Source organism: Cherax quadricarinatus, chromosome 80 (genome assembly GCF_038502225.1).
Source record: "Cherax quadricarinatus isolate ZL_2023a chromosome 80, ASM3850222v1, whole genome shotgun sequence".
Classification (NCBI taxonomy): domain Eukaryota; kingdom Metazoa; phylum Arthropoda; class Malacostraca; order Decapoda; family Parastacidae; genus Cherax; species Cherax quadricarinatus.
This window is the reverse complement of record NC_091371.1, coordinates 9219034-9234453: the sequence shown is the minus strand read 5'-3', so window position 1 is coordinate 9234453 and position 15420 is coordinate 9219034. Positions and strand designations below refer to the sequence as shown.

The 15420-nt window shown below is 43.5% G+C and overlaps 1 protein-coding gene across 2 annotated transcripts in view; it reads right to left on the bottom strand.

Moving 5' to 3' along the window:
- The window catches only part of unc-13-4A (BAI1 associated protein 3), a 435667-nt gene that overhangs the window by 16846 nt on the left and 403401 nt on the right, over positions 1 to 15420 (bottom strand). For both annotated transcript variants that reach the window (XM_070102093.1, XM_070102094.1), the window contains exons 15-21: positions 11443 to 11574; positions 10118 to 10172; positions 5486 to 5524; positions 2725 to 2867; positions 1994 to 2168; positions 1412 to 1528; positions 852 to 1016 (exon numbers count right to left, since the gene is read on the bottom strand). In XM_070102093.1, the coding sequence (XP_069958194.1) occupies positions 852 to 1016; positions 1412 to 1528; positions 1994 to 2168; positions 2725 to 2867; positions 5486 to 5524; positions 10118 to 10172; positions 11443 to 11574 (826 nt within the window). The remainder of the gene's footprint in view (positions 1 to 851; positions 1017 to 1411; positions 1529 to 1993; positions 2169 to 2724; positions 2868 to 5485; positions 5525 to 10117; positions 10173 to 11442; positions 11575 to 15420) is intronic.

The following is a 15420-nucleotide window of genomic DNA, read 5'->3' as shown; positions in this document are numbered from 1 at the left end:
GTAGATTATTAATTATAAGTGAATCTAATTTGTATAAGACAAAAGATATATTCATATATTAAAAAATGCTTTTTGTGAAAACAATGATTCAAATATATTCATGTCAACAATGGGTAAAAGGCTCAAGGTAATTGTTAAAATTATGATGTGGGAGCACATAAGTGAGTATATGTGTACTGAGTATTTAGCACTGACTTTAGGGTGATTAAGTGGCTCTCTCTCTCTCTCTCTCTCTCTCTCTCTCTCTCTCTCTCTCTCTCTCTCTCTCTCTCTCTCTCTCTCTCTCTCTCTCTCTCTCTCTCTCTCTCTCTCTCTCTCTCTCTCTCTCTCTCTCTCTCTCTCTCTCTCTCAAAGAACTGGGTTCCAGAGTCACTGACACCACCAGGGACCCGAGGGCAGCCACTTTCATCTTCCAGGGCCTCAGCGTGGCCATCCGGAGGGGAAATGGTTGCTGCGTACTAGGCTCGCGTCCGGCTTCAGACGAGATGGAGGAGATCCATAATCTTTGATATATTGTACCAATGTATTTCATGTGATGTAAATATGTCATACAAACATATTTACAGCACAGTTTTCAGTTTTTTTTTTCACTTGTGCTCACTATGGGTCTCCCGTACCAGTGTCCAGCAGTAGTCCCCCATCAAACTGATAGTCATGTTTTCTCTGATATTTCTTCTCCATGATGGCTATTTTGGTGTAATCGTTAGGGTATTATGTCACACAAAATGTAAGTACATGTATGTCTTACCTTACTTTATCTTGCCCAGGATGCGGTCCACAACAACAGGAAAATAAGATTTACCCACACGGCCAGTCAAGCAAATATGTGAGAGAGAGAAAACAAATCTAACCTGTAGTTCTTCTTGCAGCAGTGTGAGGGAGTTTCTAACATGCTCCATGTTGTTGACAGTGATGCAGAGTTGCTGTGCTCGCTCTTCTTCAGCTGTGTCTGTGGCCAGAGTTTGCAGCCGCTGCTGCAACAGGTACACGTAGTAGTCCGCTGACCCAGACATCGTCTGCCAATACACACAGCAGACACTGTTACCTCCACACCGGGGTATGAAGGATGATGGAAGAACTCTGTGCTACATGCAATCTAAAACTGCTGTACAGTATTCTTATATAAGAATAAGAGTATGCATTATTTAGAAAACGAAATGAGGTAGCACGAAATGTGCCTAAATACTCATTAAAGGAGAGAGATGAGTATGAATTTGAATGACAATGAAGAAATGATACGCTTTGCTGGAAAAAACTTTCACTCGGACAATGTTTCACTCTGTGTAGAACTTTTTCAAACTTTATGATTTGATAAAACTCTAGAGAGAGGGAAACGTTGACCCAATACAAACTTATTCTGCCAAGTGTTTTTTTCTCAAGAGAACTGAGTATCTTGGCCACACTAAGTCACCTCGATCATCTTGACGACCAAGGAGTAGGAAGAGCAGGGGTCAGGCCAAGCCAGGTGTCTCCAGAAGGTCTTGATGTGGTAGAAACACGATGTGGTGTCCACGGCAGACGTGGTGTACTGCGGCAGAGATTTTTGTGGGGATAGTGTTGTTAACCATTTCTCAGCTTCTGGATTTTATATAAGATTTTCTTGTGTGTTTTAATCTAGTTTTAATTCATATTTTTTTTTCAATTCGTTAAACTTCTTTTAGTCGATAATTCGATTTCTTTAATTCTGTGGTTGAATCTAATTACTATAATGATTATAGCATTTTTCTAGCTTTAAGTCTAATTCAAATGATAGTTGCCTATAAATGAGGAAAATCTACATTTCTTATAAATCTGTCAAATAATTACTAACTACAGGGCTAAGGTTACAAAATATGATGGCAAGGAATGAAGGGCTACACATAACTGCACAGAATTACGAAGAACTGAGAAAACAAACCTGAACGAAGCCATTGGGATTAGGAATGGGATGGATACAGGGTGTTATAAACTATAGGAGCTAGGCAAAGAACCATAAAGGGGACAAGAGCCTCACCTGGACGGGTTCCCCAGTGTTGGCGACGCGGTCGGTGAGAATGGCAGTGCGGATGCGACAGAGAACACGATAGGCGGTGACGTCGACCCAGCGGCTGACGGAGGGTAGAAAGTGTCGCCACACCGTTCCCAGCAGCAGGGCGCGGCGATCTCCTGCTGGGACCTGTTCCTGGAACCTGCAACGTAATGTGAAAGAGTAGGTGAGTAATTGAAGCATTAAACACCTGTTCAACATCTGGGTATCTTTTTTTGTAGAGGTTTCGCTACCCACTGCCTTAATCAATACAAATTCAATGGCATATTGAGAAGACTGTAGAACTATATACAAAAGACGCGATAATTAGTCCCTCGTCCTTGGAGTTGGTGAGGAACACTTGGAACATCTAAAGCACAAGCAAAATGATTGGTGCTTATATAATGGAATCAGATGAGGGACGTGCAACAGCCGAAGAAATTGCCGCTGGTAGGCGGGATTTACCAGTGGAAGTAGGTCATACCCAAGGAATGAGTCAGGAGTAAGCAAGAAAGTTGTGGAGATATCCTCTGAGTCAATTAGACACTTATAGCGTAAGTGAAAAAATGAGCAGAATAAAACCAAGAGAAGAATCGAAAGAAAAAGAATGATATGAATGAGAAAACTAGTAGAAGTAAAAGATGATAAGAACAGAGATCTGATAATAATGACAGAGATACCAGGAATGAAAATATTATAGGTGGGCACTAGAGACGCACCTGGAGAACTCAGCGAGGGCGAGGTAGAGGAGGAAGGGGCTAGTGGAGCAGTGAGGATAGTAGTGTGGTGTCTCCTTGCTAAGTTCCAAGTCTCGTAGCAAGCCACACATCTGCCACACCTCGTTCTCGATGTCCTCGTCCACCTGCGGGTCAGGGGGGGGGGGAGTAAAAGGTAAAATATGATCTATCGTGTGTGCTGGAATTCAAGGAATGCCGGATAAAATAAAGAATTAGAGGAGGTAACATTACTTTAGCACGCAACCAAAATACTTCGAGGTAGGGGATATGATAAATGTTGTCCCTTTGGTTTGCAAGTAGTGATGGAAATGAAAGATATCTTTCGGAAATGATACCATAGCCCAGAAGTTTGGAGGTTTAAGAGGGTGTGTTGAGGCTAGAGGCGATGTTGTGAGCAAGTGTGTGGTATGGCGTGAGAAGTGACAATTTGTGTAGTGTTGTGGAGAACTTTAGCTCTGCTGAGGTGCTGTAAATGTCTAGTCTGGCTGGAGCAGTAAGTCTACCGCTGCTGTGTAACATGCTGTACAGTGCTGTGCTCTCCTCTATCATTACATATCTAGGGATATATCAATTGTACTCTCCTGATTATGCAGTAAGATCATAATAAACAGGTGACATCACAAATAGCCACAGTGAAAAATATAGTGAAATTCCAGGCGCTTTCGTGAATTCCATTATGTCTACAGGGGTTGAATTTCAGCTCCAGAGCCCTGCCTTTCAATCTATGAATGATTTGTTTGTAAGATTCGGAACCTCTTGGGTTGTACCATTATTTGCTCTTGAATCCATCAATGGAATCTGAATCTACTGTCCCTTTTGTTGATTTCACCTTCTTAATTGATCTCATACTGAAGACGTTTGTTCTAGTGTCTCATCAGTTCATTTGTATCTCATCCTTCAGCTGTCTTTCTCATTTTAGTTCTTTTTAAGGAGAATATATCTCATTAACACTTCATATTTCAGATCAAAGACTAGTATTGTGTCAAATATAAGTTTCTTAAGTTTTTCATGTGTTTGAGTAAGTGGGGGCTCAACGATGGTGCCACTTACTCGCTTATTTTGACGCTCATGGTACACAGTGCGCTAAGTCATTGTTTAGGTTCCTAAAGGCAGTCGTTAAACAGGCGAATATGGCAGATGCCACTGGTGTTATGTGTATTATCTGAACTTTAGATATGTGTTCAGTGTAATGTGTAGCCTCAGAGCTTTGTTGTAGAGTTCTGTCGTACGTAACTCACAGCGTATCTTGTCTGTGGTCTCTTGACAGTTCTCGTTCTGTCCTGCGTAACTCGCAGCGTGTCTTATCTGTGGTCTCCTCTTGACAGTTCTCGTTCTGTCCTGCGTAACTCGCAGCGTATCTTATCTGTGGTCTCCTCTTGACAGTTCTCGTTCTGTCCTGCGTAACTCGCAGCGTATCTTATCTGTGGTCTCCTCTTGACAGTTCTCGTTCTGTCCTGCGTAACTCGCAGCGTATCTTATCTGTGGTCTCCTCTTGACAGTTCTCGTTCTGTCCTGCGTAACTCGCAGCGTATCTTATCTGTGGTCTCCTCTTGATAGTTCTCGTTCTGTCCTGCGTAACTCGCAGCGTATCTTATCTTTGGTCTCCTCTTGACAGTTCTCGTTCTGTCCTGCGTAACTCGCAGCGTATCTTATCTTTGGTCTCCTCTTGACAGTTCTCGTTCTGTCCTGCGTAACTCGCAGCGTATCTTATCTGTGGTCTCCTCTTGATAGTTCTCGTTCTGTCCTGCGTAACTCGCAGCGTATCTTATCTGTGGTCTCCTCTTGACAGTTCTCGTTCTGTCCTGCGTAACTCGCAGCGTATCTTATCTTTGGTCTCCTCTTGACAGTTCTCGTTCTGTCCTGCGTAACTCGCAGCGTATCTTATCTTTGGTCTCCTCTTGACAGTTCTCGTTCTGTCCTGCGTAACTCGCAGCGTATCTTATCTTTGGTCTCCTCTTGACAGTTCTCGTTCTGTCCTGCGTAACTCGCAGCGTATCTTATCTTTGGTCTCCTCTTGACAGTTCTCGTTCTGTCCTGCGTAACTCGCAGCGTATCTATCTTTGGTCTCCTCTTGACAGTTCTCGTTCTGTCCTGCGTAACTCGCAGCGTATCTTATCTTTGGTCTCCTCTTGACAGTTCTCGTTCTGTCCTGCGTAACTCGCAGCGTATCTTATCTGTGGTCTCCTCTTGACAGTTCTCGTTCTGTCCTGCGTAACTCGCAGCGTATCTTATCTTTGGTCTCCTCTTGACAGTTCTCGTTCTGTCCTGCGTAACTCGCAGCGTATCTTATCTGTGGTCTCCACTTGATAGTTCTCGTTCTGTCCTGCGTAACTCGCAGCGTATCTTATCTGTGGTCTCCTCTTGACAGTTCTCTTCCAATAGCTAATAACCAGACCATTCTTGCAGTTTTATAACTTTGTTCTGTACTTTCCAGTGGTTGTCATCCTACCTCCGCCGCAGCGTTGTCATCTGCAAACACTGGCTTGAAGAACGGGAGAGTTTCACGTCACTTCTGCGACAACAATAACATCACGATCTGCGAAGAACAGCATCACCATCTGTGATATTCTTGGATCAAACCTGATTACCATCCGTTTCTCAGGCACTTTGATCCCTACGAGTTTAGATAACTGAACGTACATTAAAACAATATTTCGTTATGTATGTGAAATGTACTTATAGCAGGTGTACACAGTTATAAATAAACAGATGTATAAAACGGGAGGAACATCTGTTAACTTACCTGTATAACAGTGAGGACTTTTAGAGTGTCTTCCGATAACTGGGAAATAAACAAGAAACTTCGTTTTAGAGAACATTTTCGTTAATGTTATTTTGTTACGTTACGTTAGGGAACATTCTTCCTTAATGTAACATCACAGTATTACCTTCACTAAAGTTACATTGTTAAATTGGCCAACATCTTCGTTAAAGCAACATCAACGAACACCTTCGCAAATGTTACGATAACCAGCAATCTAATTGGTTATCAAGGTCATGACTACTGATAACCATGCTTCTAATTCGTATATTATGCCCGTATTAACACACTGTTAGTATCCACTGATGACATTACGAATCTTGTGATTTAATTTTTTTAACGTGCCTGATGTGACTTTTCACATTAAGAACCCGAACTGATAATCATTAAACATTTTACTCCAGCCTCATTTACCTAGCATCTCGTTACTATTAATTCCCTCACCTAAAAAAATACCAATATCAACACATTCCGATAGTGGAATTACATTGTCGTTATGTTCCATTAACGAGCACCTATTTAAAATTCCATTAGTGAACGATCAAGTGTCATTATTTCGGATTAGCGAGAACCTTCGCTGCCATATGTTTCTATTAATGTATGTGTAATTTACCCTTATTTAAGTTAGGGAACACTTATCTCCATTAGATCCAATTAGCGAACGAAACAACGAAAAATATTGAAATTTACGGATGTCTTGTTTATCTCTGGTGATTACTGATGCTGTAATAACGTTGGTAGAATTACCCACAGTATGTTAGGTAAAAGGCCACAAGTGCAACTAATGTGACTTTTATTGTGGCAACGTTTCGCTTTAACGAGCCGTTAAATAACCCGTACATAGGAGAGAGGAGCTTACGACGACGTCGTAAGCCGGGTTTTTAAAGGCATGACAAAGCTCCTTGAGAGCGAAACGTTGCCGCAATAAAATGTCACATTAGTTGCACTTGTGTCCTTTTACGTAGCATTAGTGATGCTGTTGTATGTGCAAGTTAATTTTGGTATATACAAAAAAAGAAGCAAAAAAGAAAAAAAAAGGGAGAAGACACCATTCCCAGGAGCCCTCCTAGGGCGGGGATGGTGCCAGAGCCAGAGCTTGCTACCACCTGCAGCTCACAAGACTGCCGTTCCCACGAGCCTCCCTGGGGCGGGGAAGATGGCAGACCAGAAGCCTATGAGCCCCGTGAGGGCGGGGAATGTGGCTAGGCCTGGGGACAGTTGGTCCCAGAAGATGAGGCGGTACTTGTACCTCCTCCCATGGCAGACATAGGTCTCAGACACTGCCAAGATAGGAAGCCAAGGCCGGGTCACCATTAGGAAAAGACCAGAACCCGGAGAGTACCGGAGAATTAATAGGATTCTGAAACTTTTTGATAAGTAATGTATACGATTTATTGCTTGTATAATAATTTATTAGTGTATAATAGGATTTATTACTGTACAATATGATTTATTGACTGCATAATATAGAGGTAACTTTCTGACAAAATTGTAGACTGTGACTCGTAAAATACAGTAATAACACGACTATAAATAACTCAAAGAATGAGGAAGGTTGAAACCTATGCCAAGCCAGTCCTAAAACCAGCAAGCCAGTGCTCTAACCACTGGGCCACACAGGGTTAATAAGGCTCCTCCAGCTAGGTACATCGTTATACACTAGAGAGGTTAGCATGGGCCACGATGTGACAAATGCAAAAGTTTGTGAACGAATCTCATTCCCAGGGTAGTGTTGAGAACTAGCTCAAGTCCCTTCAAAACAGTGGTCAATGACTCAAGAAAATCATAAGAAACCTTTATAAACAATTCAAACAACAGAAGTTTTTTAATTTATAGTTGACAGACTTGCTTGTAGTTCACGTGAAGCATCAACGAAGTGACTGATGTAGATAAGAAGTAAGAGGACCCAGGACACTACCTTGTGGAACTCCTATGTTGATCTATCAGGTTGTGATGAATAGTCATTAATGGTTACATGTTGGTTACATGTTGTTTGCAATCGTGTCGGTACGATTTCGTGAGTCATGTTGACGGCTTTGAGGGGACTTGAGCTAGAGTTCGTCACGGCTACGCTAGCTGGAGATTCGTCTGTAAAAACTTGCATTTGTGGTCACAGTGGTGGCCTATGCTAACCTTCCTATGGTGTTGAAATATACCTAGTTGGACGAATCTTATTGTGGCTAGCTGGTCCAGTGGCTAACGCGTCGGTCTGGAGTTTTGAGACTCTCTGATCGCGGGTTCTAACCCCACCCGTGGCATGGTTTGTCTGCAATCGTGTCATTACGATTTCGTGAGTCATGGTGTCTAGTACTTACAGTACGTAAACTACTACTATCATAATACAGTAGGCCTGTGGCCCACGCTAGGCAGTTCTACTCAGATACTGTAATGCTTTCGTAACTAAATTCGTGTCTTCATAACAACTCATTACGACTGTAACCAGATCACGAATATGTATAGATCATTACCACTGTAGCTTGTTCAGTTATTGTAACACTGGTACCCTGTCCCTGGATGCATAACACTGGTACCCTGTCCCTGGATGCATAACACTGGTACCCTGTCCCTGGATGCATAACACTGGTACCCTGTCCCTGGATGCATAACACTGGTACCCTGTCCCTGGATGCCTAACACTGGTACCCTGTCCCTGGATGCATAACAATGGTACCCTGTCCCTGGATGCATAACACTGGTACCCTGTCCCTGGATGCATAAAACTGGTACCCTGTCCCTGGATGCATAACACTGGTACCCTGTCCCTGGATGCATAAAACTGGTACCCCCCTGGATGCATAACACTGGTACCCTGTCCCTGGATGCATAACACTGGTACCCTGTCCCTGGATGCATAACACTGGTACCCTGTCCCTGGATGCATAACACTGGTACCCTGTCCCTGGATGCATAACACTGGTACCCTGTCCCTGGATGCATAACACTGGTACCCTGTCCCTGGATGCATAACACTGGTACCCTGTCCCTGGATGCATAACACTGGTACCCTGTCCCTGGATGTATAACACTGGTACCCTGTCCCTGGATGCATAACACTGGTACCCTGTCCCTGGATGTATAACACTGGTACCCTGTCCCTGGATGCATAACACTGGTACCCTGTCCCTGGATGCATAACACTGGTACCCTGTCCCTGGATGCATAACACTGGTACCCTGTCCCTGGATGCATAACACTGGTACCCTGTCCCCTGGATGTATAACACTGGTACCCTGTCCCTGGATGTATAACACTGGTACCCTGTCCCTGGATGCATAACACTGGTACCCTGTCCCTGGATGCATAACACTGGTACCCTGTCCCTGGATGCATAACACTGGTACCCTGTCCCTGGATGCATAAGACTGGTACCCTGTCCCTGGATGCATAACACTGGTACCCTGTCCCTGGATGCATAACACTGGTACCCTGTCCCTGGATGCATAACACTGGTACGCTGTCCCTGGATGCATAACACTGGTACCCTGTCCCTGGATGCATAACACTGGTACCCTGTCCCTGGATGCATAACACTGGTACCCTGTCCCTGGATGTATAACACTGGTACCCTGTCCCTGGATGTATAACACTGGTACCCTGTCCCTGGATGCATAACACTGGTACCCTGTCCCTGGATGCATAACACTGGTACCCTGTCCCTGGATGCATAACACTGGTACCCTGTCCCTGGATGCATAACACTGGTACCCTGTCCCTGGATGCATAACACTGGTACCCTGTCCCTGGATGCATAACACTGGTACCCTGTCCCTGGATGCATAACACTGGTACCCTGTCCCTGGATGCATAACACTGGTACCCTGTCCCTGGATGCATAACACTGGTACCCTGTCCCTGGATGCATAACACTGGTACCCTGTCCCTGGATGCATAACACTGGTACCCTGTCCCGGGATGCATAACACTGGTACCCTGTCCCTGGATGCATAACACTGGTACCCTGTCCCTGGATGCATAACACTGGTACCCTGTCCCTGGATGCATAACACTGGTACCCTGTCCCTGGATGCATAACACTGGTACCCTGTCCCTGGATGCATAACACTGGTACCCTGTCCCTGGATGCATAACACTGGTACCCTGTCCCTGGATGCATAACACTGGTACCCTGTCCCTGGATGCATAACACTGGTACCCTGTCCCTGGATGCATAACACTGGTACCCTGTCCCGGGATGCATAACACTGGTACCCTGTCCCTGGATGCATAACACTGGTACCCTGTCCCTGGATGCATAACACTGGTACCCTGTCCCTGGATGCATAACACTGGTACCCTGTCCCTGGATGCATAACACTGGTACCCTGTCCCTGGATGCATAACACTGGTACCCTGTCCCTGGATGCATAACACGGGGTCCCAGACTCCGTAATCTATTGATTACCATCCACACCGTGGGAATGGGGCGCATAAGTAACATATTAATGGAACTCTTCCACCCTATTTTGAAAGCTGAATATTCAACCTATTTTGAAAGCTGAATATTCAACCTATTTTGAAAGCTGAATATTCAACCTATTTTCAAAGTAACAATTCCAAACTACAAGATTTAGAGAGATCGAAAAAGTAAATATATAAATGCGAAAATATACATACCAGTTTTTCGAAAATTTTATAGTTGAGAGCCACATAGTGGATTTTGAGTGCCGTTCTGAAAAAAAAAATCACACTTAAAAAAATTTGCATTTATATATACTGAAAAAAAAATGCTATTGTGGATACTTTAGAGAGTCATGATTCGAAATGCATCTGAAATAGACATATACCTGGAGAGAGGATTTCGGGGAGGTCAACGTCCCCGCGGCCCGGTCTGTGACCAGGCTCTGCGGTGGATCAGAGCCTGATCAACCAGGCTGTTACTGCTGGCAGCATGCAAACCGACGTTCGAACCACAGCCCGGCTGGTCAGGTACTGACTTTAGGTATCTATCTCCCCCCCTCCCCCCTTCCGAGAGTTTTGGCGAGGGAGTGAACCGTGGTTGGCTAGGGAAAAAGAGAACCACAGGGTTCTCCTCTAGTGGTAAGAGTACTTGGTTCTCACTTTCCCTGGTTACAACCCCCGCCACACTACTCAAACAAAATTTGAAAATCTTTCACTTCATTCTTATGGCATTTCTTTCATACTTTGAAGAAATTTTTAGTCCCTCAAAGTTCCTAAAATAATTCCCAGGATATTATTATTATTATTATTATTATTATTATTATTATTATTATTATTATTATTATTATTATTATTATTATAATTATAATAATTATTATTATTATTATTATTATTATTATTATTATTATTATTATTATAGTTATTAAATAATAATAATAACCAACAACAACAGCAATAATAATAATAATAATAATAATAATAATAATATTATTATTATTATTATTGTTATTATTATTAAATGATGATTATAATAATGATAATATGATTATTATTATTGATATTACTACTACTACTACTACTACTACTACTACTACTACTACTACTACTACTACTACTACTACTACTACTACTACTACTACTACTACTAATAATAATAATAATAATAATAATAATAATAATGATAATAATAATGATAATAATAACAATTTACAACTCTGATATGACCGAGCATGATGTTTACAGATATAATCATTTATTAAAACCGAAAGATAACGGGTTCGATTCCCAGTCAAGGAGATATACCTTGGAAAGTCACCTTACACTTGCTGCCTCTGTTCACCTAGCAGTAAATAGTTATCTGAGTGTTAGTCGACTACTGTCAATCCTCCGTGCACTGATAGTGAACAGTGCACGGAGAATCGAACCTCGAGCTGATGGGCCCACGCGGGTTTACCGCTGGCTAAATAAAATACACGAGAATGCAAATATATTAATATAATACTATATTTTTGGATTTGTGTGGGTGACTCGATATTACGTACGAAGTAAAGGCGTGTTCGTAGTAGTCACAACCAGCTTGTAGGTCGAGGGTCAGGTGTAAGGCGAGACGTGCTAGTGATTCCAGCGCCGCATCTCCCCCTGTAGAGAGACTGGATTCTCTGTGACGGTCGTACCTGTGGTGGATAGAAACCAAACCAGAAGTGTGGCTGAAGGGGATTTAGTGGGGTGAGGGTGGGTTGGGTTATGTGGGTTGTGGGTGGGTGGGTGTTAGAGTGCCGTGGGTAGCCAACATTGATAACATAAGAATGGAAGGAGATACTGCAGGAGGCCTACTGACCCATACAAGTCCTTATCAAAACCACCTATGTATTTATCCGACCTCTTCCCAAAGCTAAGCAAAAATTTGCTTCCGTACCCCAGGCACCAGTCATACCTCCCACTCATATTTTGACCAATCTTGAGTATTGTCAAGTAACTGCTGCTGTGGCGTGTTTGGATGGGTGACCATGCCTGTGTTGACCCTCTGTGGTAGCTAGTTTCACGGTCCACCACTCTATGGTCCACCTCTCCTTGGTCCACTGTACCTGTCCTTGGTCCACTGTACCTCTCCCTGGCCCACTGTACCTCTCCCTGGCCCACTGTACCTCTCCCTGGTCAACTGTACCTCTCCCTGGCCCACTGTACCTTTCCCAGGTCCACTGTACCTGTCCCTGGTCCACTGTACCTCTCCTTGGTCCACCGTACCTCTCTCTCTCACTCTCTGGTCCACTGTACCTCTCCTTGGTCCACCGTACCTCTCTCTCTCACTCTCTGGTCCACTGTACCTCTCTTGTCCACTGTACCTCACCCTGGTTCACCACACCTCTCCCTGGTCCACCACACCTCTCCCTGGTCCACCACACCTCTCCCTGGTCCACCACACCTCTCCCTGGTCCACCACACCTCTCCCTGGTCCACCACACCTCTCCCTGGTCCACCACACCTCTCCCTGGTCCACCACACCTCTCCCTGGTCCACTGTTCCAGGAAGAGACTGATGAAGGTTGCTACTTCTCTTACTAACAGCAGTAACAGCAGCAGCTGTCATACTTAAAAGAATATTATTTGTACCAGCAACAACACCAGCAACAGCAGCAGTAGCAGCAACAGCAGCAGTAGCAGCAGCAGTAGTAGTAGTAAACTAGTAGTACATTATAGAATTATTATTAGTAGTAGTGATAGTAGCAATAATAATAATCACAACAATGATAATAATAATAATAATCATCATAAGCAATATAAATCTTGCATCTCGTACATGGATAACTGAGACAAATTGATATTCATTAAATGTTCAGTATTATGTAAAATAATTCAATGATACATTTGCAACCATTGACAGTGTTGGCTTGACAGGCAATTACTACCGTCAAGGATGGTCAGGTTGAGTCCTGGAGGTGGCAAGTGCAGTGCCTACACTCTGAAGGAGGGGCGGGGATATTTGCAGTTTAGAGGGGTAAGTGAGCTGTAGTATCGACACGTCTTTGGCAAGACAGTGATGGAGTGAGCGATGGTGAAAGTGCTCCTTTTTTTTCGGATCACCTTTCCTCGGTGGGAGACGGCCGGTGTGTTAGAAAAAAAAATATGGCCAGGAAACAAAGTTTTCAGGCCATTTCTTTCCCAGTGGAGCTTCTGTGTGTAGTGACCGAGGCCTCAGAAATGTGCCAACAATTTCTCTTTACCAACGATAATTCTTGCAGTGGATTTCTTAACAGTTCTGATGCTTCGTTTTTTTCTCCTTTCATCTGTAAGTCACCTCGTCATTCATTTAACCATCTAAATATTCTAAATACACTGGCCTCTTACCATACACCATCATGTGTAAATACACTGCCCTCTCACCTTACTCCTTCCAGGTTGACCACTGGCTGCGTCCAAATGGGTTTATACAACGTCTGGGGAATGGAGGGTAATCAGGTTTGTTGCTGGGGAAATGAGGGTAGCTCTATTTCCTTCCATCAAGAGCCCCTCCCCACCATCAAGACACCACTTTTAAGGTGACCCTTTGACAGTACAAATGTGAATGAACTACGGGAACGTATCTTGTTTGCAAGCAGAAAAAAACAACACATGAACATATCTTGCTAGTGTGCTGAGATAAACAGGAACCTATCTTGTATGTAAGTCGTAACACCAGGACCACAACTCGTTCGTAACTCAGAGACCACTAGTATACACAGTACAATTAATCCTTGGGTGTAATCTCTCTCGAATCTCGGAAATATATCTTAGACAAATCGTCAACATCTATAAAATTTGTAATAGTGCAGGATATTTCACTCGTAGGAGGCCCTGAGTTGGCACTCCAGGGAGTTACAATTGTTTTGTTTGTATATTGTTTGCAGTAAAAGATAACTCGGGGCTTCCTACGAGCAGGAGGCCCCGAGTTATCGCTTCCTACAGACATAATATACAGTCAAGACTGTTGCAACTACGGGAGTGCCAACTCGGGTCCTCCTACGAGTGAAACATCCTGTATGTAAGTTAGTATATTCATGCATATTTTAAATATGTATCTGTAACGAAAGCTATACAGGCTTATTAACATAGATACAGTAAAGACTTCTGCAAGCTATAAAGCACAATACAGAACAGCAAAGTTGATTGAAGAGCGTACTGCCGAGAGTAATAATGTCATACACACGTAATAGAAGAATCTTTTATTGGGCAAATGTATTGCTAAAGAAGAGTTTTATTGAGACGAAGCATCTCAGAACTCTGATAAGCTCGTCAGAGCTGCACATTGTCCCAATATCAGTGTGTTGTTCTACATGTGTGATCAAGAGTACAGTTATTATGTTGTGGTGCTGTATAAGCATAGATCTGTAACAAAATCTGTCATTAGCCAATTAACATCGATACAAGACAATACAGAAGAGCGTGAAAGAAGCGCATGAAAGAAGAGGATGAAGGCAGAGAATGAAAGAACCTGTGCCATGAAAAGTGGAGAGAAAGCAAATGTTTTAACATCCTCAAGAGACGACAGTTTAAGATACGTATATAACAGCTTTACACTAATGATGGTACAAGGCGAAGAGCCCAGCCATGGCGGACGACAGTGGAAAAATGTGAAGGAAGAAGGGAGGTGGGAAAGGAGAGTTGAGGAGACAGAAAACAAAGAGAAACGAGGGTAAGATGGATAGAGAAGAAAGGGATTATATATTTTTGTGGCTGAAATTGGGATACAGAGGTTAGATTGAGGTATGAGGAAGTAAGAGGTGGGTTAGTGGTTTGTATAGTGAGAGGAACGAGGCAGAGACGAGAGGAATGAACAGTCATCCACTGCCCTACTTGAGCATGCCATTACCTTAAGCAAACATGCCACTAAGATGTCATGCCACTATAAGCTAGAGAGGCATTCCTAGAGGTCTGGGTTGTAACTCGCCAGAGCCTGGAATGACACTCATAAGGGCCTGAAAATGCCACTCACTGCATCCAGCCTAGCGTGCCATTAACCAGAGACAGGAATGCCACTCACCACAACTTTGAGTGCCACTCACTATAGTACAAAATACTACCACTCAGAATAGCGCTTTTTCATAACAGAGAGAGAGAGAGAAAGAGAGAGAGAGAGAGAGAGAGAGAGAGAGAGAGAGAGAGAGAGAGAGAGAGAGAGAGAGAGAGAGAGAGAGAGAGAGAGAGAGAGAGAGAGAGAGAGAGAGAGAGAGAGAGAGAGAGAGAGAGAGAGAGAGAGAGAGAGAGAGAGAGAGAGAGAGAGAGAGAGAGAGAGAGAGAGAGAGAGAGAGAGAGAGAGAGAGAGAGAGAGAGAGAGAGAGAGAGAGAGAGAGAGAGAGAGAGAGAGAGAGAGAGAGAGAGAGAGAGAGAGAGAGAGAGACAGAGAGAGAGAGAGAGAGAGAGAGAGAGAGAGAGAGAGAGAGAGAGAGAGAGAGAGAGAGAGAGAGAGAGAGAGAGAGAGAGAGAGACTATAATAAATCAAGTTAAAACCAAACCATGCACTTAACAAGCAGTTGTGTTGTTAAG